The 25,091-nt window shown below is 34.7% G+C and overlaps 3 protein-coding genes across 3 annotated transcripts; 1 reads left to right on the top strand and 2 right to left on the bottom strand.

The window, feature by feature from the left end:
- The first annotated feature begins 792 nt into the window (after positions 1–792).
- On the top strand, positions 793–2,140 carry LOC128990696 (uncharacterized). The gene is made up of 2 exons (XM_054413217.1): positions 793–906; positions 1,427–2,140. The coding sequence occupies exons 1-2, from the start codon at positions 856–858 to the stop codon at positions 2,030–2,032; spliced, it is 657 nt and encodes a 218-aa protein (XP_054269192.1). The 5' UTR covers positions 793–855; the 3' UTR covers positions 2,033–2,140.
- An 8,236-nt stretch (positions 2,141–10,376) lies between these two features.
- Positions 10,377–12,873, bottom strand: LOC128990537 (sialidase-like). The gene is made up of 2 exons (XM_054412942.1): positions 12,754–12,873; positions 10,377–12,237 (listed from the first exon to the last, which is right to left on the bottom strand). Exons 1-2 carry the CDS (start codon positions 12,808–12,810, stop codon positions 10,702–10,704), a joined length of 1,593 nt encoding a protein of 530 aa, XP_054268917.1. The 5' UTR covers positions 12,811–12,873; the 3' UTR covers positions 10,377–10,701.
- A 7,387-nt stretch (positions 12,874–20,260) lies between these two features.
- Positions 20,261–21,478, bottom strand: LOC128989469 (uncharacterized). The gene has a single exon (XM_054411363.1). The coding sequence runs from the start codon at positions 21,476–21,478 to the stop codon at positions 20,261–20,263; it is 1,218 nt and encodes a 405-aa protein (XP_054267338.1).
- Positions 21,479–25,091: the final 3,613 nt, after the last annotated feature.

The raw sequence follows: 25,091 nt of genomic DNA, 5'->3' as shown, positions 1-25,091 counted from the left end.
CTCAGCTACTGAGCTATTTTCCGTATAGTTTATTCTACTTCAGACATTAAAGGAAATTTTTTACTGTATCGGTTAGGATTAATGAATGATGGGGTATTTGTGGGAATATAGGGGGTATTGGGGGTATTGTGGTGATGATGGGTGAAAACGAATGGGTTTGAGAGTTGCTATGTCTGACCCAAACTTAGCGTATTTAATATGCTACCAATAATTATGCTATAATGGAAGAGTTGCTGGGGACCAAAGGGACGGAGATATTTTACCCAGATCTGAACGCTGCCTATCCGGCTTTGATTGCACTAATTGAACTAATAACAGAAAATGTCTTTCTAAACACTAGGTGAAAAAGAAAATGGTTAAATGATGAAAATGGTGAATTGGTTGAAAAAAAATTGAGTGAGTGAACATTGGTTGGAGTTGAATTTGCTTCAATAGAAATATCTAAGAACTTATCTAAGTTCAAGGGGACATGAAGTAAAATGTCATGTTAATAAACGGTTCCCTGCTTGAAGACTGTGAACTGATTAAAGGTTAAACACAATCATACCCTTGTTTTTTATCTCCGGATTTCTGGTTTGTACGCAAAATAGTTTAAATACGTGCACAAAGATTGCGTGGTAATCCTTATTAACAAAATATTACTTTATGCAGAGTTTTAAGCCATTTTACGTATACACACAAAAACCTTGGGTGTCGATCATTGAAAGGAGGTCAGGAAAACAAGCTGCACATGTCTCGATATCTGAAGATGTTTGACAATGTTTCTCACGTCAATCACATAACCTAAGTCAACACCTCAGTGTCGTCAACATTACAGTATCTCCGTTGTAACACTTTCTGTGACTACTCCTCATCATGGCTGCACTCTGTAGATTGTGCATTGTCTGCATGTTAATTTACTTGCAGGTAATTTATTGTATTATCTTTTATTTGAAATTGTTATTATTTTAATTACATTTCAATTCAATTTTATTCAGTAGGAGACACGAGTAATTTTTTCCACTTTTATTCAAACTCTACCTTGTTTGCGTAGTACTTAAAATAATGTTTATTAAATATATGTATTCCAATTTTCCATTAACAGAACATCTAGTAAAGGGTCTATTATACTAGGAATAAATAATTTTTTCTTTCACACTTCTCAAATGAATTGATCAAAAAGTCTCCACATTTATTTTAAAATTATCAAATACTATCTCACCGTAAATTTCAATGATTCACTGGATTGTAATATGAAACTTGTTTCCGGCTCTATGCTTTCACATAATCATTTATAAAGAATGAAATAGTGTTAATTTTGCAAAGTAATATTTATCTAAGATGAAATACGAAGTCTTGTAAGTTAAATGCATTTCTAATGCATATATGAGACTACTTAAATTTTTTTGCAAAAGACTTTTTTCTGTCATAATGAAATATGTTCCAGGTATGTAGTGGTAGCCCATTTCTCAAATTCGCCTTTCAAAGACGCCCCGCCGCTACCGCTGTTGCCGCTCCGACCACCCAGCCCCAAACAACGACCCCTGGCCAACCACAAAATTCATCCCCAGTATTGTGGCCGCTGTTACAAGCCTTCATACAGAAGAAGCGTACAGATTTACAGTTGTTGATCACCGCTCTGACTCAGACATTGAATCAGCAGAACTCTGGTCAGATACCTCCAGCTCAAGCTGGTCCTCTACAGAATCTTCTTGCATCCTTGCAAGCAGCTGCTCAAGGCCAGCAAGGGGTTCCAGGTCAATCTGTGGCTCCTGGGGTAGCTCAAAATCCAGGGCAAGCTCCAGGACAACAAGTTCCTGGCCAACAAACTTCGGTTCAACAACCTTCACCCCAACAACCTTCTCCCCAACAGTCTCCAGTTCAACAGACTCCAGCTCAACAGACTCCAGTTCAACAGACTCCAGCTCAACAGGCTCCAGCTCAACAGGCTCCAGCTCAACAAAATCCAGTACAAACTCCAGCAACTGCAGGCCAAGCTCCTGCAGCACCACAAGGTCAAGCACAACCTCAAACTCAACCTCAAGGCAAATAAAATATTTAACAAACAAGAACCTGAGTTACATTATCATTTGTGTTGAATGGTCACCATTTTTAATCATTGTCAAACACAATGTTTATATATATTGCAATATTTATATTTTGTTTGAGTTTGTTTTTAAAGATACCTTTTTCCTAGCACATTTTCCCATCCAAGAATATTGTTAATATTTTTCCAAAACTAAAGCAAACTCTTTACTTCATACTTTATCTTCATACTTTGTTAATTTCACCTACAGTCAACAATTCACCTATACTTATAACCACTAGTAGCCATAAATTGAGTTAATAAATATATCACAACTACAGTGTGAAGAGCATTTCTAGATTAGCTAAATGTAACTAAATCCACTAGATTACTGACCATATCCTAAGCATCATTATCCTGCCTATAAAGATGTATTTATTTACTGCAGACTAAGAAGAAGTAATATTCTTTGTTTATATTAATACTAAATTCGACTCATCAATGCATCCAGTGAGGACACTAATTACGCACATGAGATGTTTTTATTTATATATTGTAATGTTGTCTTTTAAAATTGCAGCAAATAAAATTGCTTTACGTTTATTTAATGAATTTTATATATTAGTGACGATGTCCAACCTACTGTATATGTTTTTTGTTGTTAGTTATTAAGAAACATGACATTGGGAGCCATAAATTTGTAAACATTTCTGGTAAAGATTAGCTGGAATCCTCGACCTAAATAATATGTTTTGGTCTATATATGGGTTTAGTTTCAATTATTACGACCAATATTACTGTACCTGCGCAATCTTAGACCTGACCGAGTGAAACTTAAATCTTTACATTCTTTTTTCTAGTTCACCAATAGTCCTATACACTTCCTTTCATTTTCTTATATAATAGCAATAAAATTAGATTTTTACATACTTTTATGTTCAAGTTAAATTTCAACACTCCTAGAGTAAATTGATATGATTGAAACAGTGAAATGATAAGTAGTAAATTGATCTTTTAAGAAATTGCAATGTATTTGAGGTTATTTAAAGATGGAAACAATAGTATTTGCTTAGTAACAAAATACAGATTCCTATTTTTTTAATAATCATATCACTGCCTAGTTTTTCTGAAAGCTCAAAATGTTGATGAAACCAAACCTAAAATAATATTCAAAGCGTTCTTGGTGCATGAAAATCAAGAATAAATTGGCGACATAAAATATGAGTGGCAACTGTCAGTGTTGGGACAGCCTTAACAAGAGTCTGAGTAAGAGGTGAAGAGGAGTTGGTAGGGGCGGTGGGAGGGAGGGGGTTGGTAGCGTGTAAGTGACACTCCTCATTTATTCATCTTGAGGTTTTATTCATTTCGTTGTACTTGGGGGAGAGTCATGACAAATCGTATCTTGCACCTTCCTTTGCAAATCCTTCTTTTGTAAGCAATCTTTGTCTTGGTTTATTTTGCTTAGGTAATTTTTGTAGGACAATCGGGAATGTAAATAAACAAAATAATACCCTGTTGAGCATCAAAAATAATCTAAAAGAAAAAAGTAAATACCGAAAATGCGTCAATGGTTATTAAGGTTAAAATTTTAAAAAGTTACATACGTGTCCTTTCAGACTATCAAAAACTTCTCTATATACAAATCAAAAACATTGCCATACTAGTTCTAAAATTCATAACTGAATGAATATATATCTATCAGAGAGCTGTGCTCTCTGATATCTATGTATATAGCTAATAAGGAACACGGACGTTTAAGACAACTGTAAGACACACATATATCAACCACATACTCATATGTAAGGCCTTGATGAGTAACTTCCCACATATAATTTATTCCTGATTCCACTATAGTAGGCCCCTTAGTTGCCATTAGCTGTTTGAGCTATAATTAACAGTAGTGTCTAAGAAATATGACAGCCTTCACTAACAAGACTACAAGATCGCACCACTCATCCTTCACTCATATTTGGGTTAAAATACGCACCTAGTGGTGTTCCCATCTTAAATAATTAATAATTGATAATTGAATTGAAACTATAATACATATTTTCTATTATTGTCGCGATATATTGCAAATTACATTCACCAAAAATATTTGCATTAAGATAACTAAAAAGTACGATTGAGTTTTGCCTCTTTGAACTATGATGGGTGTCACTGTGTTTTCAGTACAACCACATTATTTCCTACTCTATTTTCATCCCGTTGCGGAGTGCAGTCAGAGCAACTAGTTTCAATGGACTCAATAATAGTAACTTAACAGCTGCAGAAAAAAAAAAACATAGTAATAGGGGATTGTTTTCCTCAATCATTAATTTAAGAAGATACAATGGAGGCTTGGACAGCTGTAATTACGAAGAGGAAGAAAAAAACAGGTGCGTGCGCTCGACAACTTCCATTATTCATCTGAAGATTTTATTTATCTTCTGCGAAAGTAAGGGGCGTGACAATTGATGTCTTGGGTTATTTTTTCTGAAGTTTTGTCTTCTATTCACTCACTGTTTGTATTTGGGTGAAACGGTCTGAATAGAGAACTAGTTGAAATTATAGGGTAAGAAACAAGTCGTCTTGATTATTGAGGTTGTTTCTGAGTTTAAAAGTAGTATTGTGTCACCTTTTCCTCGTTATATATCAGTGTTCTCAATCAGCATAAATTGGATATCAACTATCATACAAAGTATTTTGTTTTATACTCTTTTTAATGTTGTATGAGCCAAAGCTTATTTACAACCCAACAGCATTATAATTCGTATAGGGATATTTAGTGGAGATAGGTTTGTAGTAGATAGAAATCCATCCTGACTCAAGGTCTGAAATTTTTATTTAGGTATTTTTTAAAACGGTACGTTAGATTAAATCTTAGTGGATATCGAACCACTGCATTATACCTTCTACGATTAACGATAACTGAACTCCGGTGCTCTAAAAGCTCGCCTAGCTATGCCCAAGATTTTATAATGTGTGAATAAATATTGGCTCAGTGAAATTAACAAAGGTTACTAAAAAATATAAGTCGTCACCTAGCTGAAAATGGCAAATAACACTTATATGAATGCTTCAACAATAATACAAACAGTTTATAGATCTCAAACTAAGATATATTTTTCATAATTCCTGTAAATGAAACCTCAAAAAATAAATCGACCGTTTGAGTTTTTTTCCCTAGGACGCTAGGCACGAGCCCCGAATTGTTTTTCACATTACTTCTGGCTTGAAATAGGGGTTACGGCATAATCACTTAGAAACATCCATTGGTGATTTGGCAGGACTTGAACTCGAGACCCCAGGAACTGGAGTCTTGCGCTCTAACCACTAGACCAGCTCACTCCCCCAACCATTTGAGTTTAACTTATTAATTATTTCAGTATTTTATTGGCTAGTCTGAATAGCAAAAGAGCATACCAAACTGGATTCGACTCTGGTAATTTACGTATTTTTCATACCCTACACCTTTCTGTTATTCATTTATAGTGTAGATTATTCATCACTACCACCCTCCCAGTTGTTCTTCAACCTTGTTATGGACTACGAAAACCGTACAGTAAAAGACATAGCAAACACAAACATTCGATAACAATTACAAATTTTATTCATTTACCAAATACGTTAGACATGCATGTAAAAATTGTTGGTTTTATTTACAAACACCAACACAACAATTTTAAAATATGTACAACTTCAATTATTTTCTCCCATGGGGGAAAGCTTCATGGTGGTACTGTAATGGTGTTTTGAATGGCAACCCTTTTGACGCCCTAGGCGCTACTTTACAGCTTAGTCGTAGCAGTCACAACAGTTTTAGGCCTAATGTTGTTTTCATTCTGTTAAGCCGCCTGTTTGCGCAGCGTTTCACGGTGTTTGCCGTTCCGGTTGGGGGATTTGGTGTGCAATTCCTGGATAATATGACAAAACGTGCAGTTTAAAAAACCAGAGTATTTAGTAAACCTAATTCAGATTTAAAACAACAAATTGTGATTTTAAAAGTTGCCACTCCTGACAAGGTATTTTTGGATTTATGTTATTTCATTGCCGTTTATTTTATATTTTATCAAAATTAGGTGGACATTCGGGTGTTGGAAATAATTATTTCTTAACTCACGGGTTTCTAACATTGTATGCATAACAATATTCCTTTTTTGAGTTTTTCAATGAATAACCTTATACACCAGTATTTACGTAGTTTTTCCAAGCGGGGATATTCTTGTAGTAATACCTTTGGATGTCTACTACGAAGTCCCGAGTTCATATCCCACTAATCACAAATTTTTGTCAGCTCTAATGGCATGACGTGGAAGTTTTGAAATCACTTTAAGTGTTTTATTTGCATGCCTTGAAAAAGAAGGTTCTCTTCTCAAATTTCTCTCTTACATAAAATAAAGGTGATTTGATCATTAAGGGCACTTTAGGTTTAGGAGGATTCGTGTTTAAACATTATACCTTTGTTCAAAATACACTTATGAATACTTATGACTAGTACGTTGTTCCCGAGGCGTAAAGTAGGGAGGTTTGGTAAACTTCATCCCCTAATCACATTCATAGACAATAAGAATAATAATATAGACTGTCAAAGGAAGCTTCCGGCGTCCACCGCTAGGAGTGCCGTGTAGTTACAGTGCACAAAGTATGCTACCAGCAGACGCTACAGCGGTGTGCGCCGTAACTACACGACACTCATAGCGGTGGGCGCCGGAACATTTTATGTTAACCGCAACCCTGAAGTCAGTCTATGTTCATTATATTTGTCTATGCCAACTCTGAACAACCCTGTATTAGAAATATCGCTAACAAAAATTATAGGATTTCATGATTGTTTAACGTTGCTACACATCAAACTCTCCGTATTAACAAATGTGTACGGTTGGTTGCTATGACGGTGTGGCCGGAGTGTGGCTGGTTTCCGTCAACCCCCTGATTCATTTATCATCCTATCTGGAGGGAAAGGACGGAAATTAAAGTTGAGTCTGTCTTGAGGTGGAGTTATGAGCAATTCACTTCTGGAGGGTGACTTGGACAACACATGGCAATGACAATGTGTAGGATTACAACTGTAGGGACTCACGACAATCAATAAGACCTTGTGTACTCTGTGGTTAAGTGAAGAAACTTAACAGACATCGTAGTTTAACAAATGTTTAGATTATCAGCAAAATTTTAGTTTTTACTATTTACGTTCCTTAGTATTTTATATGAATGGGTCTATAGTCAGAGTTCCAAAAAGTGGTCAGCTTATTACTTATGATCACGTTACACATATAAGAACATATTTTTAGTTTTTGCTACAAAAGGTAAATTTATTATACAACCAATTGGAGTTTTCAACGAATTCTTTATCCCTTTATAATTTTAATACATTGAAATTCATCAAAGATATTTTTTGGAAAACATTGAATCAATTTCATAGTTTTCTAGAATTGCAGGTAGAGGACTAAGCTCAAATGATAATGAAAATCAGTTGATTATTTAACTAATATACTTTCAATAAAGCATAAGAAGTTATTTATTTATATTTGTTGCATATTAAAAAAATATTTAATATTTTATAACAATAGTGTACCTATATTTGAAGTACCTACATTGGAAGTATATAAACGCAACTTATTAGTTTTACCAAGAAGAAATATTAATGCAATTAAGTTAATGACAGTTATGTACTTTTAAGATCAAATAAACCTAATTGTGTTCAGTATCATCACTTTATAATATCCTAGGAAAATTTCTTGACGATTATATGTTGACGAATATATGCCGAAATTTTATCAAAGTTTGGTTTTAAACCCAAAGAATCATTAAAAAAAATATTTTCGGACACTTTTTATTCGGAAAAATTTTAATTTAATTATGATACCACAATTGCATAGTCTATGTATTAAATAGGCTAATACATAAAATTAGGAAGTTTTAAATACAGTTAATTAAGCATACATATACGATCGTGAGTGAGGTTATTAATTCCACACGATTAATAAAATACGCCAATAGCTTAGAGTAGAGAACTTAGAGTGTAATAATTAAATAAACTAAGTACATAATAAAATTGTGTCATTTTTGTGCCAACGATAGAGTTGGGTAGCGCCTGAGAGACAGCGAAGCAACAATCTTTACTAAGAAGTCACACAATACACGGGAACTATAAAGTGTAAAAAATTTCTGTTGATAATGTATAAGAATTTTACAATTTTACTACTTTCACTATAAAATAAAATAATTTTGTGAAAAGTAAAATTTTGGTTGTTTAGCTAGTATCTTTGACTATACAACAACTTCTATATCCAATAGTCAATGCTAGTAATCAAGAAAGAATAGCATGTAAAATCGAATGTATTCACAAAAAGCCAAATTAAAAGTTTTATTTTTGAATTAGCTATTCTATATATGTAAAGTTGATAAAGATTGTTTTAGCACGATAGAAATACCAAGCAGTAATGAGGGATCGAGCTGTGTAAGGTACGGATTTCGTTAATTAATTCCCAGGTTTTCATTTACAGAATAGAAGGTTGTTAAATTATTCATTAGACACATTCGCCGTAGGAGATGTTAGCTTTTTACTTCTCTAAAATCATTCAATATGTCTTGCGTAAAAATAATGATGCTGACGAAGCCTTTAAAGCGACTTTAAAATGGAATAAAACATTTATACACAGTACGTACTTTAAAAGTGACGTTTTTTTACTACTAAGGGTCACTTATGGTTTTAAACTGATGATAATATAAGCCCTCGTATTAAGCCTTGAATGCACGATTAGGCTGTCACTGGTGAAGTTTATTGAGTGGATAATGATAAACTTATCACTTTGTATTTTTCTGTTTGATTTTGACTAAAAGTAAAAAAGTCGTTATTTTAGTTTGTTCTGCTTTTTTAAATAAATTATTTTTCTTCCCATTCAAAGCTCTGTTATTATCACGTTTTGCCTACCAGAGCTAATATTCAACATTCAGTATGCCTAAGGTAAAATTGAAATTAAATAGAATGGTGGGTAACATGTTAAGCAAAGTCAAAAACGCTGTATTCTTATTTTATTATTAAATTGTGCATTTTTTTTATAGATAGGCAAGTTTTATGGACCCTAATAATCAGGTGTGTAAAATTAAGACATTAAAATACGCCTTCGAACACTGAACTACTTATACTTTTTATAAAATCTGTAAATATCTAAGATTATCCAGGTATGTTTATTTGTTAAATGTTTTACAACATATCTTCTTGTAAATAATTAATTGTCAATACCACATAGCTAATGAAATGTATCACTAAATTTAAAAGCTCAAAAAGGCCAATATATAATAAATAGTTTTAATCACAAGAGCTTTAGGAAACCTAGTTTCCGAAAGCGCTTTTGTTTAAAACAATTTATTATATATTGACCTTTAAATTTTGTTATACATTTCATTGTTTATTTCCAATATAAGTTACCACATAACTATTAAAATATTTTTAGGCTTCAAAAGTTCCCCATTTTACCCGCGAGCACAGAAAACCATCATCACAATCCGTGTGTAATTCCACCCGATTAATGACGATATTGAATTATGACAGTGACATGACCAATTCGAATCTGCATGTCATTATAGTAAACCACTATTATCCAGTCATTATAAGGCCCAAAACGATTATAACTTACGACCGGGGGCTGGGGTTAGCCTACATAAACATAAACAATCTGATATCCAATGATAGAGCATCATGCTGGTGTATGACGCGATAAAGTAGTCTGGAGCATAAATTTTGGCAACCGTTCAATATAGATTAAGTTATAGAGTAATTCTCCTCTATGATAACAAACTAAAGTTTACTTCTGGTTTGGTAGATTATAGTGGGCATCTTTTTGTGTGTAATGGCTGCCCTTGACACTGTAAGTTTCTTTCATATCTAGGTTCTTTATACTGGTTTTCTAACAGGTACCGCATCAACTTTTTGTAAAGAAAAATGCATCGGTAATTGGCTGGATTTTAACTTGGACCCAAGGTTTAATGTGTTGCTTATTAACGATATTTTCATGGTCGCACGGTTGTTCTTTTCAAATATGTTAAAAGAATATATTAAAAACAGCAGTAGGGGCAGTTTATGTTGAAACATATACATACATATGACATATAGTTATAATCGTGTATAGAGAAAACTCTTTATTACGTAAACTGTTATAAGAATATTTTTAAATTGTAAATTAGGCCATTTGGGTTTTGTATGTCTATTTCGATACATAATTTACCTTGTATCTACAGTTTATACGTACTACTTGCCTATGAAGACCTGCGAAGAAGTCTTTGAATATGTTTTGACGGGGTAATAAATCGAGAAAAAAAGAATGTAAAGTGGTTTGGCACTTTTACCACAGTTTTCAAAAATAAACATCTTCTTTATTGAGGCTAACTTATGACTCTATGGTCCTTTCTTACAGCTAACCTCTACCATGCAAAACTACCAAAAATTTAGCTTAATTAATTATGTTAATATTACCTTTTCACGTGATTATGTTGAATGGTTTTCACAAGTATCAAGTCATACCATAATATCAATAATCACAAAAGAGGGATTGTCGAATACACCACAAACGAACGTACCCGGTTGCATGTTAATCACTCAATGGCAGCACTTTAAGCCAATAAGCCTTACACTACTTTCAGGACCCTTCACTACCCTATTATTGTCTCCACTGTCTTGCTCGTTTATCTGTGAAGCTTTGAACTAAAACGTTTTATTTCGGGGCAGGTGTTTTAATTGAAGACTCTGCAGGCGAAGTAGACTCCTTAGAAGGCGAAGAGCTTCCTGTAGAAGACAATTGTTTGGCAGGGGATTCTGGAGTAGAAGACTTTGTAGGCGCTGCCTGTGAAGATTCTGCAGGGGAGTTTTTAGATTCAGTAGTTGAGTTCTCTGATTTAGATGGTTCAGAGTTTGTTTTGGGTGTAGATACTGGTGTTGAGGGAGTATTTGATGTTGAGCCTGTAGGTGTTACATCTACAGCAGAATCGGTTGGTTTTGTCTCTGAAGAAGAACCGTTTGGTTTTGTCTCAGCAGGAGATTTGGCTGGTGTTGATTCTTTGGGAGAACTAGCTGGTTTGGATTCTGGGGGAGAATTTGCTATTGTTGCTTCTGCAGGAGAATCGCTTGGTTTTAATTGTGCAGGAGAATCTTTTGGTTTTGTTTCAGCAGGAGATTTTGCTGGTGTTGATTGTGTAGGAGAACTAGCTGGTGTTGATTCTTTGGGAGAACTAGCTGGTTTGGATTCTGAGGGCGAATTTGCTATTGTTGATTCTGCAGGAGAATCGCTTGGTTTTGATTGTGCAGAAGAATCTTTTGGTTTTGTCTCAGCAGGAGGTTTGGCTGGTGTTGACTGTGTAGAAGAACTAGCTGGTGTTGGTTCTTTGGGAGAACTAGCTGGTTTGGATTCTGGGGGAGAATTTGCAATTATTGATTCTGCAGGAGAATCGCTTGGTTTTGTCTCTGAAGAAGAACCGTTTGGTTTCGTCTCAGCAGGAGATTTTGCTGGTGTCGGTTCTGTGGAAGAACTAGCTGGTGTTTCTTCTGGAGGAGAATTTGCTGGTTCTAATTTTGATGGAGAATCTGCTGGTTTTATTGTTGAAGGAGAAGTGACCGGTATTGATTCAGTAGGAGATTGTGATGTGGCAGGTGATGATGTTGAAGAAGGAATTACTGCTGACGAATCTGAAGTACCTGATAGACTCGTAGAGGGATCAACAGATGAAACCTTTGACGCAGAGGAAAACGGTGCAGAAGATGGTACTGTTGGTAATGGATTAGTAGAGGCTGAAGTTCCTGTATCAGAAGATGCTTCTAAATGCATTGTTTCTTCTACAGGCTGTTTTTGAGATGATTGAACTTGAGCATTGGAACTGTCTAAATCAGTTTCTGGCTTGTCTGACGGATTGTTTATCTGATACTTTGATGGATCCCTTGTTCCTTTTTTAACTCCTGGTTTCGATTCTGTTGAACCTGGCCCTCCTATATTTCCAGTTTTACTTCCAGTACTCGAGACATCTTCATAACCTAAATTCTGAAGTGCTGTTAAAGGTGCGGACAATATATTCAAAGGGTCTATTACTTCTAGTATTTTTTGCCCAATATCATCCAACTTTTGTATTGTATTTAATATTGGATTACAAGATGCCGAAGCTGGTTTCTTATTAGGGTTATTACTCGTGGCGTTGTCTTCGTTAAGGTCTTCAGTTGGGCATAATGTACCATTGTCAAGCTCACATGATGATATCCTTTCCTAAAAACATTATAATTTTAAGGTATTTGAAGTTTTTGCAGAACTAATCATTTTATTTACGCTTTTTAAACTATGCGGGTTTAAACATTATGCACTTAAAACCACTTCACCACAAAAACAGTTCACTTTGCGAAAGATATTTTTATTATATTGATATTTATTTTATTATTAAGGCATGAACTATACAACCACGACCAATAAAAACAATAGCATCAATTAAATCAATTAAATAACACCGAATACACCTAAACTATTTTTAATTCAATATAAATTGTAAATACTCAAGCTACAAACTACCATGAACAATAACCCAAAACTAAATCAATCAACAATAGCTAAACTTAGATCAAAATAAAATGTGCGATTATGGTTAATATTTATTTACCTTCACCGATTAAACACTATGTTGTTACATAATCTAAACGATTTGCTTTAAACAACGCTGGGAACGATTCTTTTATTCATTTATATTATAGCTACTTTATAGTTACATTATTTCTGTAGTATAATACTTACCAATAGAGATGACATTGTTACGAGTAGTGCCAAACTATGATAAATAAATGAACACATGAGAACCAGCTGTGACCTACATTAGAGCGCACTAGTAACGAATATACGATCTAGACGCGCCCAACTCTCGGTGAAATACATTTGGTATCCAGAGTTATGATGTCTGATGAACGATGATGTTTGGAATTTACAAATTGACCAATTAGACAGCTAATACCAATCCAGTTTCCAATGATGTAAGTTTTTTTTCCACAACTTATTTAAAATTTTATTCACACAGTCGCTATGGGATTCATTAGATGCAGTGGCGAAATATTACCTTCAATTTTAGTGTTTATTTATATTGTTGGTGACTATAAACCTGTAGGTGAAAATCTTGATTTGCTTGGGGTAAGAAAAATATCTTTAGATGACTGTTATTTAGTTTATAACTATATAAACTTTAATTCACTAACAATGTTTAATATTTTCATAACGTGTAATAACTTGTTGTACTATTACTAGTTACAGTAAACCCAAGGGCCTCAGATTGGGGAAACGAGCTGGTCTAGTGGTTAGAGCGCGGGTCCTGGGGTTCTGGGTTCAAATCACCAATACATGTTATCTAATGCCGTAACCCGTAGGTCTAGCATGAAGTAATGTGAACAACAATTCCAGGCTCGTGCCTAGCGACCTTAGAAAGAAAAAAAGAAGAAAAGGCCTTAGATTATATTATTATTAGCCCCCAAAAACTGTTACTATATAGTCTGTGAGTTTTTTAGCGATGGAAAATGTTCTGTCTACAGTTAAAGTACTCTTGTTCGCCATTTTATTATTTATGGTATTTTTAGATAGCTCGTTACGCCGTATCATCCGTTTAGGTTTCTGGTGTGTAATAATTCTGGTGTGTAGTTAACCAATACAAGAATTAAATCTTAAGTCCTTTAAATATATGTCTGTCTTTATATAGTGTGAGATAGTGCTGACATACAAATCCACTATTTTACTGCTGAACTATGCACGGCTGGTGAGGACAAGTTTAGTCTCCTATAAGGCCCTAGTTTAAATCTTGCAGATCACAGGTATTATTTAGCTTTGTTTTGGGGATCAAATCGCACCATTTAGCGATAAAAATTATCCTTTCAATATTTCGTGACTCTGTAGTACAGAGCAGACCTTAAGCAATGGAACCCATCTAAAAATTTTAAATTAGACATATTTTATAAAAAGATTAACTTTACGTTTTGCAGACCAGTCTACCATCGAGGCATGCGATAATGCTACAGTACATTAGCACAGATGGTATCTCTTTTAACTTTATTTTAGCGAATTTGCATATAGGGAATAAGCTATTACCGTAGTACTCATGGTAAGACCTGGACCCGGGACCGATTTACTTTTTCGTTTCGAGGTCCCTATTCTTATATATGTGACCGTTAGCGCGATAACTCGAGCAAAAATCATCCGATTTTTATGAAATTTGGTACAAACGTGTAAACCTACGTTTATTCGAACGAGTTCACGAACCAGCATGATCGGACTATGGGAAGAGGGGTTTATGGGGGATTTTATGGGGTCAAAATAGGTTTTTCACATTTTTGACCGTAAAAACATAAAATTTAGCAACTTCTTTCCAAACCATTTTGTAAAGCTTAAAAAAAAATAATTTAGTGTATTAAAGCGTTATTATGCGCCTAATGGCTACGAAAAAAATTAAAAAAATGTTGAATTTAAAATTCTCATGTTTTTCTTATGGAAAAAATTTTAAACTGTTGTAGTTTGCTTGCTTATGAGAATATTTTGATCAAATTTGGAAAATGCGGTCATACTAAACTATTAAAATTTTACAAAAAAACACTTTTTTGCCACCCTGTTGTAGCAAACCTAAGTACTCGTTAAACTAATGCTATTTAAATAGGGAATAAATGTAATATTTTTAAGGAGACATTTTAGTGTAAATCCAATCAGGCAAATGGAAATTCGCTTAGTCTGCAGGTTTGCTGCGGCGGGGGTATTTTTATTTATATTTCTCTGAAGACAATGATACCTCGAAAGCCGTTGTAAAGGCTGAGCAGTGAGCAGTGACAACATTATTGGAACGTATCAGAGGGTAATCACTCATGACTGTTGTCCAGTCAAAACTCTGTGCTCAGGTATGACAAATGATCTCGCCTCCACATGTCCACCATCAGATTTGATAGCTCAAACATTTGTACCTTCAACAATTACTCATCCAGTGAATTTCGAAAACGCTGACGATATTTTGATCAATGATAAATAATTCTGATGTAGATATACTCTATGTTTTAGGTATGTATAAATAAATATGATAAACTAACATACATTGTTGGTTAATATGTTGTCCATTTAGGAAGATATATTCTTTTGTTGATTAAAAAACTAAATCGAAAATAAGATAGAGCGTTCAGTATTCACAAAATATCTTGTATTCTATACTATAGAGTCCTGTTACATGACACAAATCAATATCTGTTAAAGAATTATTTTCACAACGACTAATAGATTTAGCAGGTTGTACTAATATAATAGGTATGGAAATACTATTAGTTTTTAATGTTGGATAGTGTTTTATTGTTCTTGTAATAATATTCCTACGCGATTTATAATAGATTTATAGCAATAGGGTTAAACACGTAAAATATTATCTATATTATAAGAACTATTGAAATAATAAATTCCTTTTGAAACAAGGAGGCCACGTAAATTATTAGTTCTTAAAACATGCATATTTGATCTTAATTAAAATATTTACTGGTCTCCTTGCGTATTCTAAATTATTCTCTAATGTCTTAGTATTAGCTTAATTCAAACTAATTGTTTTATATACAATCTTCACACCTTCGCACTTGTATCACAATTGTCAATACAAAATTATGTACCTATTCTCATGACTCCAGCAAATGTATTCACACTTTCGCTTTAGCCTCTTTTATGATTGTTATCGTCAGCTGTACCCTCCACCTTGGCAGGTTCCGGAGGTTTCTGGGGAACGTTCAGGAGGATGCCCAGAGGATCAAGGAGAGTTTTGTAGACGTCCAGAAGCACCTGACCGGCGGAGTCGACCTGTCGAATGACCGACCCTAGTAGAGGCTCGCATTCCGTGGTGGACGCATTGGTTGGGGTCTCCTTTGAATCTTCATCAGATCCTACACAACACGATGGGGCGAGCTGCTAGAAAATAAGTGGGGTGTTAATGTGGTTGAAAATATATATATAGGAGTAAAATCTTCTCTTTTTGGAATTTTATATATTTTATAAAAACGTAATTGTTGTTCAGAAAGATAAAACAGGTTATACGAGAAGCTATATATTATTACTTTTTCAGTATTAATAGATAATTGATTGATAATAATAAATTGATTGAAATTGATGATTAAATATGTGGCCACTGTGCACATTTTTACCAAAATATGAATGAAACTTAATGTAGATTGAAAATAGGTTTCCTTGTGTTTACATTTTTTACTGAGTAAGTCAAGCTGTGAAATTATCCTGGTTTATTTGGGTCTTGACTTTCTCAGGAATGGGAAGGTGAACTATCGAATCACAACAAGATTTTACCTACCACCATAATAAACTTATGATAACACACTGATTAACTTCTTAGATGTATATACAATGAAATTTGGATTATTTTTTTAAGGGTGGTGTTGTTTCTTACCGGTTTTTAACTAAACGGATCCGTGGGTGTGATTGCTCTAGAAACAACAACTATGAAATCAGCTGATTTAGCAAACGGGAATGGTCCATTCCTGCTCTAGAGCAGCAATGACCTATTTTGCGTACTGTTAACAGGTATGTCAATTTGACAATTTCCATGCAGCGGTAGGAATATATATTTAACAGCGCCTTTTGTCACATGGTAAGATTTAAGTCAAAATCAACTAACTTTAAGTAGTTTGATTTCTAATCAAATAAAGGAGGACCCCGAAATATTTAAAGCACCAAAAATACTTAAATCTTAGCGCACAGTTATCTACTTGAGCGAGTGATCATAAAACATCACACACAAAGCACGTTTTTTCACACACAACATGAGAACAATAAATTCGTATTGTTGAGTAGGTTGTCGTTTTATGATTACTAGTTGTTATTCCATTTGAAAGAGTGTCAATGGACCTCAATAACAAAACCAACAACAGTAAGTCATCCTTGTTCAGAAAAGTAATTTTAAAAATATCCTTCATTACATCACTCCTATTGACATGTTATTGTAAACCTCGATAGAATTCTACCTTGATAATAAGCCTTATTCACTCATATGAGAGACTTGCTATCGAGGTTCCACTGAATTAAGCTACTAAACTGATCTTTTCAACCTCAAAACTAAGTAACATAGAGAAACAAGCACTTACGATGGACGAGAAGAATATTACAGCCAGTGTGATGGAGTACATGTTATAGAGCAACACAATAACGTAACTGACATCATCCTAGAGCTGAGTAAACGACAAAACACCTGTGACACACATAGCACTAGGTTACTGTTACTTTCATATGACTCAATGCGACTATAGATGCAACTAGGCATTCCATTGCCATGTTAAAGATGAGCCAGGTTTATAATAAAATAATTTCCACCACTAGTGTGCATTTCATTAGTGGACAGCGCCTTTAGAGCCCGACCTGCTAAAACAGTGACGATTAGTGCCTGAGGGGCATAGCTGACCTATACCTATATTAATGTAATCAACAATACTATTTTGTTTCTTATATTATACCTAATCTTTTTAGCAATGGAATGCTGGTCGGTTAATAAATCGGAAAAAATATAAAAAAAACCAGTGTGCACTAAATGTGAATTTCTATTTATTTTTTATCCTTTCACTCTATCACCAATTTTAAATGGCAACTGATTTTATGCTATAACGTCTTTTATAGGACATAAACAAGGCTATAGTTTCATTCGACTATGACTAGTTGTAAACTGGCATTTTAGTTTGTCATTATTAAAAATGAATATATTTGTATGAAAGTACTGTATCTAGCATTTGTCACAAATTCATTTGCTACTAGACTAAGCTTGAAGCGCACTAGACTAAAAAATGGCTGTAGCACATTAAGTTACTTGCATTGTTAGCATGAAAGAGGGTTAACACTACTTACACGAAGCCTAAGGAGCGAGCTGGTCTAGTGGTTAGAGCGCGGGACTCCGCTTCCTGGGGTCCCGGTTCAAATTCCACCAAATCAGCAATGGATTTTAACTAAGTTATAGGTATAGCCTGAAGTAATGTGAAAATCAATTCCGGGCTTATTCCTAGCGTCCTAAGACAACAAAAAACCTACACGAAGCCTACTCACTAGGCTAATGCCCTCACAAAATGCATATTCTATAACCCAAGCTTACGTATATTTGCAATTAATTGTTTTGTACTGTTGAGAATAATTGATTTTCTCTCCATTAATAGTACGTTATATTTTCACTTGACTTACACAATCATACGTTAAAACTAGTACTGTTACATTTATTTAACTAAACACAAATGATGAAAAATGCGTTTTCTTATCAAACGTGAGAATGGCAAGTATTTTGAGAAAAAATAAAAACTTGTAATCTTTCTGACTCGAAAAAAAACTTTGCACATTACAACAAACTTTTGAACAACTAGAGGCAACTTCAAAAGTGGAAACAAAGTTACTTCAGAAAGAGACTCCATAAGCGTTGTTTTAATGAGTTTCGGGAGGGAGAATTTTTCATAAAATAAATTTACCAGACATTGATCTCTTTATAAAATAAGCTCTCCAGTAAATAATACAACTAATGAGATGTTTAGCTTTGAATGAACTGTATAAGATTCACCTTTCCACTAATCACAACTATTTATGATATGCCTAGCTTTCTGTGTTTTGAATTATCTTCAAAAATTACAAAACCTTTAACGATTTTAATGGTTTTTAATTTTATTGTTATAACTATTTTAATCATTTGGTTTATTTTCATTATGATAAAACTTGGAGTTCTTAAATATAAAATAACTTTGCTAATCACCCATTTCTATTCACAGTTGAAAAATACACGTTATTATTTAAAAAATTGTGTAGTAACAGTTTTAAAAGTTTTTGTATTATTTTTACCCGTAGTTAAAATACTGTAATATTTGAATTCCATTACAAAGTTATTGTTAAAAATTGTATGACAAAATTTGTTTACTATATCATATGAACTATTTAATATAAATAATTATTATCATCTTTAAACGTTTACTATTTTAAATATTTAATCTTTTAAACAACACACGATATACAAGTGAACTAATGTCTTTTTATAGAAAATTAAAATGTTAATTAATTTCAGGGGCGATCTGTCCTAGTTTGACGATCTGAAATCATTATATCAGTTTGAAATATATTAATTAACGTAAAACGGTTCGAATTTGTTTGGCTGCAGCATTAATAGGATCCTTATTAGGTAATATAATGTGGAAATTATATACATTAGATTTGGTAAATTATTGTTTAATTTTTTCCCTGTCTCTGCATTTTGCATACGCTGATGACTATTCGACAAAATTAAACACTTGGAAAAAGAAAACATTCAATATTTTAAATTTTAAATGAACATAATAATGCTAGCTCAAAAACTCTAGTGAACAATTGTATAAAAGGGAAATCCCTCTAAAAAAAAAGGAAAATACACTACTATATTCTTTGCAGAGCCTTAATTTAATAAAGAGGCCTACAGGGCAGAAAAGGAGTCTAAGGCAAATAAATAACAGCAGACCACGGATCATCATCCTTGTTATTAACATTCCAACCCCATTAGATTAATGAGGGATGGTCTGAGGCAACCCTTACTTAGACCGACACCGCCAGTTGTTGGGAGATATCCTTAGTTTTACATCAAGCTATTGATCAAGTAATATGTTTTTGAGTTAAATTAAAAAATAAATGTCAAGAACTAGTGTGGTTCTTATTGGATCTAGGACGAAGATTTTTTTTTTATGTTTAACCGTTTATGTTTAATCTTTTAACCCTTTTATGTTTAATACATGAATTATATAATTGTTAATTAGAAAATTTGTTTAATGTTAGTTTATATTTTTTAAGAGCGATGTCAACGAGTGCCTCACACAGATATATTTTCAGAGAGGAATATTTTGGTTGTTGTGAGAGGAATATTTTTCATTTGCATAACATATGTCACTAATTGTACATTTAATGAAAATAAATAATTTTGAATTTTTTATTTTTAATCTCGAATCTATTACATTTAGAAAATAAACAGTTGCTGCATAAATAACAACATAATTCTATATAATAAAACCTGGAAAATACTAATAATAGTTGATTAAAGAATTTAGATACTGATGGATAAACTTAGATTAAACGATAGATGTAGATAGATAATTAAGAGAGAAAAACTAGATGATGTTTTTAGTGGACTGTATTTCTTTAAACTGAACAAAAAGTAAACATGATATAAAATAAGACCAGCTGTTAGAAACAGTGAATTAGAAAAAAATAACTTTAAACATTCTCCCCCCCCATTGCACCGAAGGAGCAATAAATATTAATCACTGACTTCAATTGGAAGAGGACAAAGCTTGACTATTGGTCTTTTCAGTGAGGTACTTGATGTTCTCAGAGTGGCTACTCGGGTAAGTCCATCACGACCTGGATGAAGTTCAGTCACTCTTGCTAGCGGCCACTTTGATGGTGGTAATTGCTCATCAACAACAAGAACAACTGATCCGAGTTTTATTGAACAGGAAGGAAATCTCCATTTGTATATTGCTTGAAGTTGTTGAAGGTACTCCCGAGACCACTTCTTCCAAAATGATTCCAACATTTGGCGAGTTAATTTCCATCGAGTAAGTCTTGATGTGGGTTGGTTTTCTTGATTAGGTTCTGGGATAGTAGTTAAAGATTCGCCAACTAAAAAGTGCGCAGGGGTTAGGATTGCTAGATCGTCTGGATCTTCTGTAAGCTGGCAGAGAGGGCGAGAATTGAGTACAGCTTCTATTTGTACCAGCACTGTCGAAAATTCTTCGTAAGTTAGTAGGTGGGTCTTCATAACTCTTTTGAGATGGTATTTAACTGATTTAACACCAGCTTCCCAATGACCTCCAAAATGTGGAGCAGCAGGAGGGTTGAATTTCCATTCAGTTCCATCATTAGCAAGCAGGGATTTGAGTTGACCTGATTCTGCTGAAGACGATGAAAACAACCTTTTCAGTTCTTTGTCAGCTCCTACAAATGTTGTCCCGCAGTCACTCGTTAAAGTAGCACAGATGCCTCGACGGCTGGTGAATCGTTTGTAAGCCGCTATGAAGGCTTCTGCTGAGTAGTTGGAAACCAACTCTAGATGAATAGCTGAGGTCGCCGAGCAGATGAACACCGCAATATAACCTTTGTAGGTTTTTGCTCTCTTTCCATGCCATGTTTTGACTACAAAAGGGCATGCGTAATCTACACCAGAGTGCAAAAAGGGACGTGATGGTGATGTTCTTGTAGGAGGAAGCTGCCCCATTAATTGTTGAGCTCTTTGAGAGCGATAACGAGCACAAGTAACACACTTTAACAGTTCTCGTTTGACGATAGGTCTACCTCCAACAACCCAGAACTTCTGACGAACGGTTGCAAGTGTACAACGGGTGCCACTATGCAGAGTCCTGAGATGAGCATCATCTATCACTAGTTTTGAGAACTTAGAATTCTTCGGAAGGATATAAGGATGCTTTGAATCATATTCTAATGAAGATTGTTCAAGTCTGCCTCCAACTCTCATTAAACCAGTGTTATCGACAAAGGGGTTAAGACTTATAAGATTAGATTTTTCTAAAGGTCTGTTGTTTTGTAACCGCGCAAGCTCATTTTTGAAGGCATGTTTTTGAATGAGTTTTACCCACAACAAAAGGGATGAGTTGAGATCTTGAGGAGTTAAAAAAGATTGACAATTAGTATGGATGGATTTTTTTTTGTTTTGGCAATGAACTTTTGACACCAGGCAGTAACACGTAATAGTTTTGACAGTGTTGAGAAGCGCTCTAGCAATTCTGGTTCTGGTTCAAAGTTTAAAATGTAGCAAGTTGATTGAGGGATTCGCAGTTCAGATTTCGCTGCTTGAGCTGGATCAAACGTCGTGGATGGCCATTCATAAACATCTTTATTCAGCCACGGAGGACCCGTCCACCAAAGCTTATGGTTGCTAAGGATTTTAGCAGTAACACCTCGTGAAGCACAGTCGGCTGGATTTTCATTTCCTGCTACATACCTCCACTTAGCGAGCGGTTCTGTCTCTTGTATAACACTTACTCTGTTACGCACAAAGTCTTTCCATTTTGAAGGTTGATTTGTGATCCAGGTTAGGGAAACCATAGAGTCAGTCCATAACCATGCTTGGGTAGATTCTAAGTTGAGCATTTTCCGAACATACTTTACAAGTTTTACTAGTAGTGTAGCAGCAGTGAGTTCCAGTCGAGGAATCGACATTGTCTTGAGAGGAGCTACTTTAGTTTTAGAAATAACTAAACTAACAGTGATATTTTCACGATTAACGATTCTTAGGTAGACTACAGCACTCATTGCAAGCTTAGAAGCATCTGAAAATCCATGAATTTCTACCGAAGATAGTTGGGTAAGACCAAGATAACGAGGTACTTTAACTAATGGCAAATATTGTAGGTCAGCTTCAAGGAGTTTCCATTGGTCTTGCAAGTGATTAGGTAAAAGTTGGTCCCAATGAATTTTTACTAGCCAAAGTTGTTGCATGAAGTGTTTGAACCTTATGATAATAGGAGAGACAAAACCCAAGGGATCGAATAACTGACCTATTTGAGAAAGAACGTTTCTTTTCGTGCATTTGTCTTTTGGACTTTGAGTAGGAAGAAACTGAAAATCGTCGCTGAATCGATTCCATGTAAGTCCAAGAGTACGTATACTGGAGGATTTGTTTATCAATAAGGAATTGCCTTTTTCGCAATTACTTTCCGATATGTATGATAGTACATTTTGATCATTGCTGATCCACTTCTGTAAAGGAAAACAACCTAATTTGCAAAGCTCGTCAGTCTGTTTTACTACTTCTCTGCACTCTTCAATCGAGTCTGCACCACCAAAAATGTAATCCATATATCTCCCTCTTGTCAACATTTCACTAGCTTGGGGATATGCATCACCGTGATCGACGATAAGCTGATTCATTGTTCTTAGGGCGAGAAAAGGAGCGCATGATAACCCATATGTAACAGTCTGTAGTTGAAATTTTCTAAGATAACCATTTTCCATCCAGAGAATTCTTTGAAGATCTCGATCACTAGGATGTACTAGAATCTGGCGATACATTTTCTCGATATCAGTGGCAAATACGAATTTATAGCGCCTAAACCAAGTGAGAATATCAGGTAGTTCTGTTTGGAGTTTTGGACCACTGTAGAGTACGTCATTCAAAGATAATCCTGAACTAGTTGGGAATGAGGCATTGAAAACTACTCTTAATTTAGTCGTCGTGCTAGAAGGACGCAAAACACCATGATGAGGTAGGTAATATATGGGAATGGTAGAATCTATTTCTTCAATAGTTTCAGACTTGTATTCTTCTATGAAATTAGTATACAAGTTTTTGTACTTAAGATCGTTTGAGTGACGAGTATTTAGCTTTGTTAAAATTTGAAAGGCTGACGATTGAGATTCTCCAAGCTGATTGACTGTTTCCTTCAGGGGAAGTCGGACTTGATAGCGACCGGAAGGTTCTCTAGAAAAGGTTGATTGATAATGTTCCTCACATACTTGATCATCAGGAGACTTGACTGATTCTTTAATTTGAGGAATTTCTTCCTGTACCCAAAATTTTTGAAGAAAATCATCAAGTTTGTTTTCAATCAAGCAATGAAACATTGATGAGGTAGATTTATTTTCCGTCATTCCAGTAGGTCCAGACAAGATCCAACCGAAAATTGTTGCTTGTGCTACTGGGGAGAGGGGTGGACCTTTAATTAGACCAGGAAGGATAATAGACGTGTAGATGTCTGCTCCTAGGACTAAATCTACAGATTCAGGCTTCATGAAGGCAGGATCAGCCAGTTGAAGTCCCTTGATATGATTCCACGATGAATGATTTGGTGTTATCGATGGCAAATTTGATGTGAGATTTGAAAGGATGTGACAAGATAAAGAGCAGCTAACTTTGGTATCATACAGAGAACTAAGATTGATTGAAACTATCCCACGAGTGGTTGGGGCTTGATGTCCACCGATACCAACAAGAGATACCGAGGAGTATGAACGCTTCAGATTGAGAGTTTGTACTAAGTATTCACTGATGAAAGAGATTTCAGATCCTTGGTCGATTAAAGCTCTGGCAATAACACTATTTCCCTCAGGACCAATTACCTTAACTTGAGCGGTTGCTAGGAGCACAGATTGTCGATTAATTTCCTTAAATGGAAGCATGTGATTAGAGGAGACGTGTGAGCTTGATGATGTGTTATCTGTAGATGAGATGAATTTGTTAGGGATGAGAGAACTTGACTTTTTTATATGAGGTATATTTGTAGTCTGGCTAACAGCGTCATGAATTAGAGTGTGATGTCTTTTCTTACATTGTAAACAAGATTTATTTGAGCGACAGTCCTTTAACAAATGTGAACCAAGACAGTTGAAACATAATCTTTTGTTCACAAGAACCTCTTTTCGTTGACTAGGTACTTTTTCACGAAACTCCTTGCAAAATGCTAAATAGTGATCTTTACTACACAGTTGACAATCATTTCCTATATTGGACTGAGATTTTGCTACAATTTGTGCTGAATGTACTTTAAGATTTTGATGAGGTTTACCTTTACATTGTAGTGTAGTTACCGTTACATCGCTTGCTCGTGACTCAATACTTTCCAGGGCTCGAATACGACCTTCGATGAAGGTCTGAAGATCTTCTAGGGTGGAGGGTTCTGTTGAGACTCCGTAACGAATCTCCCATGCTTCGTGTGTCTCTGGGTCTAGTCGTTGTACAATCATGTACACCAAGATGTGATCCCATTTATCTGTAGGAGATCCTAGCGCTTTGAGGGAACCTAAAGACTCATTGATAGTAGACATGAGGTGATTGAGACCACTAGCAGATTTATTTTCTAGAGGTTTTAAATTAAATATATCATCCAAATGCCTTTTGATTAAAACACGTTTGTTTTCATATCTAGTCACAAGTTTTTCCCAAGCTGGCATGAAATTTTCTCCTGTTATTTGGAAATTGGTTAGCAATTGAGCAGCATCACCTGACAAACTGGTTTTGAGATAGTGTAACTTAGCTACATCAGTTAAGTTAGGATTTTGGATCACCAGTGAAGAAAAAAGATCATGGAAAGGTTTCCAAGACTGGTAACTTCCTGAGAATTGAGGTAGAG

This window comes from Macrosteles quadrilineatus, unplaced genomic scaffold, assembly GCF_028750875.1.
Source record: "Macrosteles quadrilineatus isolate MER2022 unplaced genomic scaffold, UCM_ALF_1.0 Scaffold_3__2_contigs__length_128488019, whole genome shotgun sequence".
In the NCBI taxonomy this organism is placed as follows: Eukaryota; Metazoa; Arthropoda; class Insecta; order Hemiptera; family Cicadellidae; genus Macrosteles; species Macrosteles quadrilineatus.
Note: the sequence above shows the minus strand (reverse complement) of the source record. Positions and strands in the feature narration are given on the sequence as shown.

Bases quoted from the DNA above. Each gene is read 5' to 3' on its own strand.
- LOC128990696 (XM_054413217.1), top strand. From the start codon at position 856: ATGGCTGCACTCTGTAGATTGTGCATTGTCTGCATGTTAATTTACTTG. The intron at 907-1,426 runs GTAATTTATTGT...AATATGTTCCAG, and splicing joins GCATGTTAATTTACTTGCAG to GTATGTAGTGGTAGCCCATT.
- LOC128989469 (XM_054411363.1), bottom strand. From the start codon at position 21,478: ATGAGAGTTGGAGGCAGACTTGAACAATCTTCATTAGAATATGATTCA.
- LOC128990537 (XM_054412942.1), bottom strand. From the start codon at position 12,810: ATGTGTTCATTTATTTATCATAGTTTGGCACTACTCGTAACAATGTCA. The intron at 12,238-12,753 runs GTAAGTATTATA...TAATGTTTTTAG, and splicing joins TAACAATGTCATCTCTATTG to GAAAGGATATCATCATGTGA.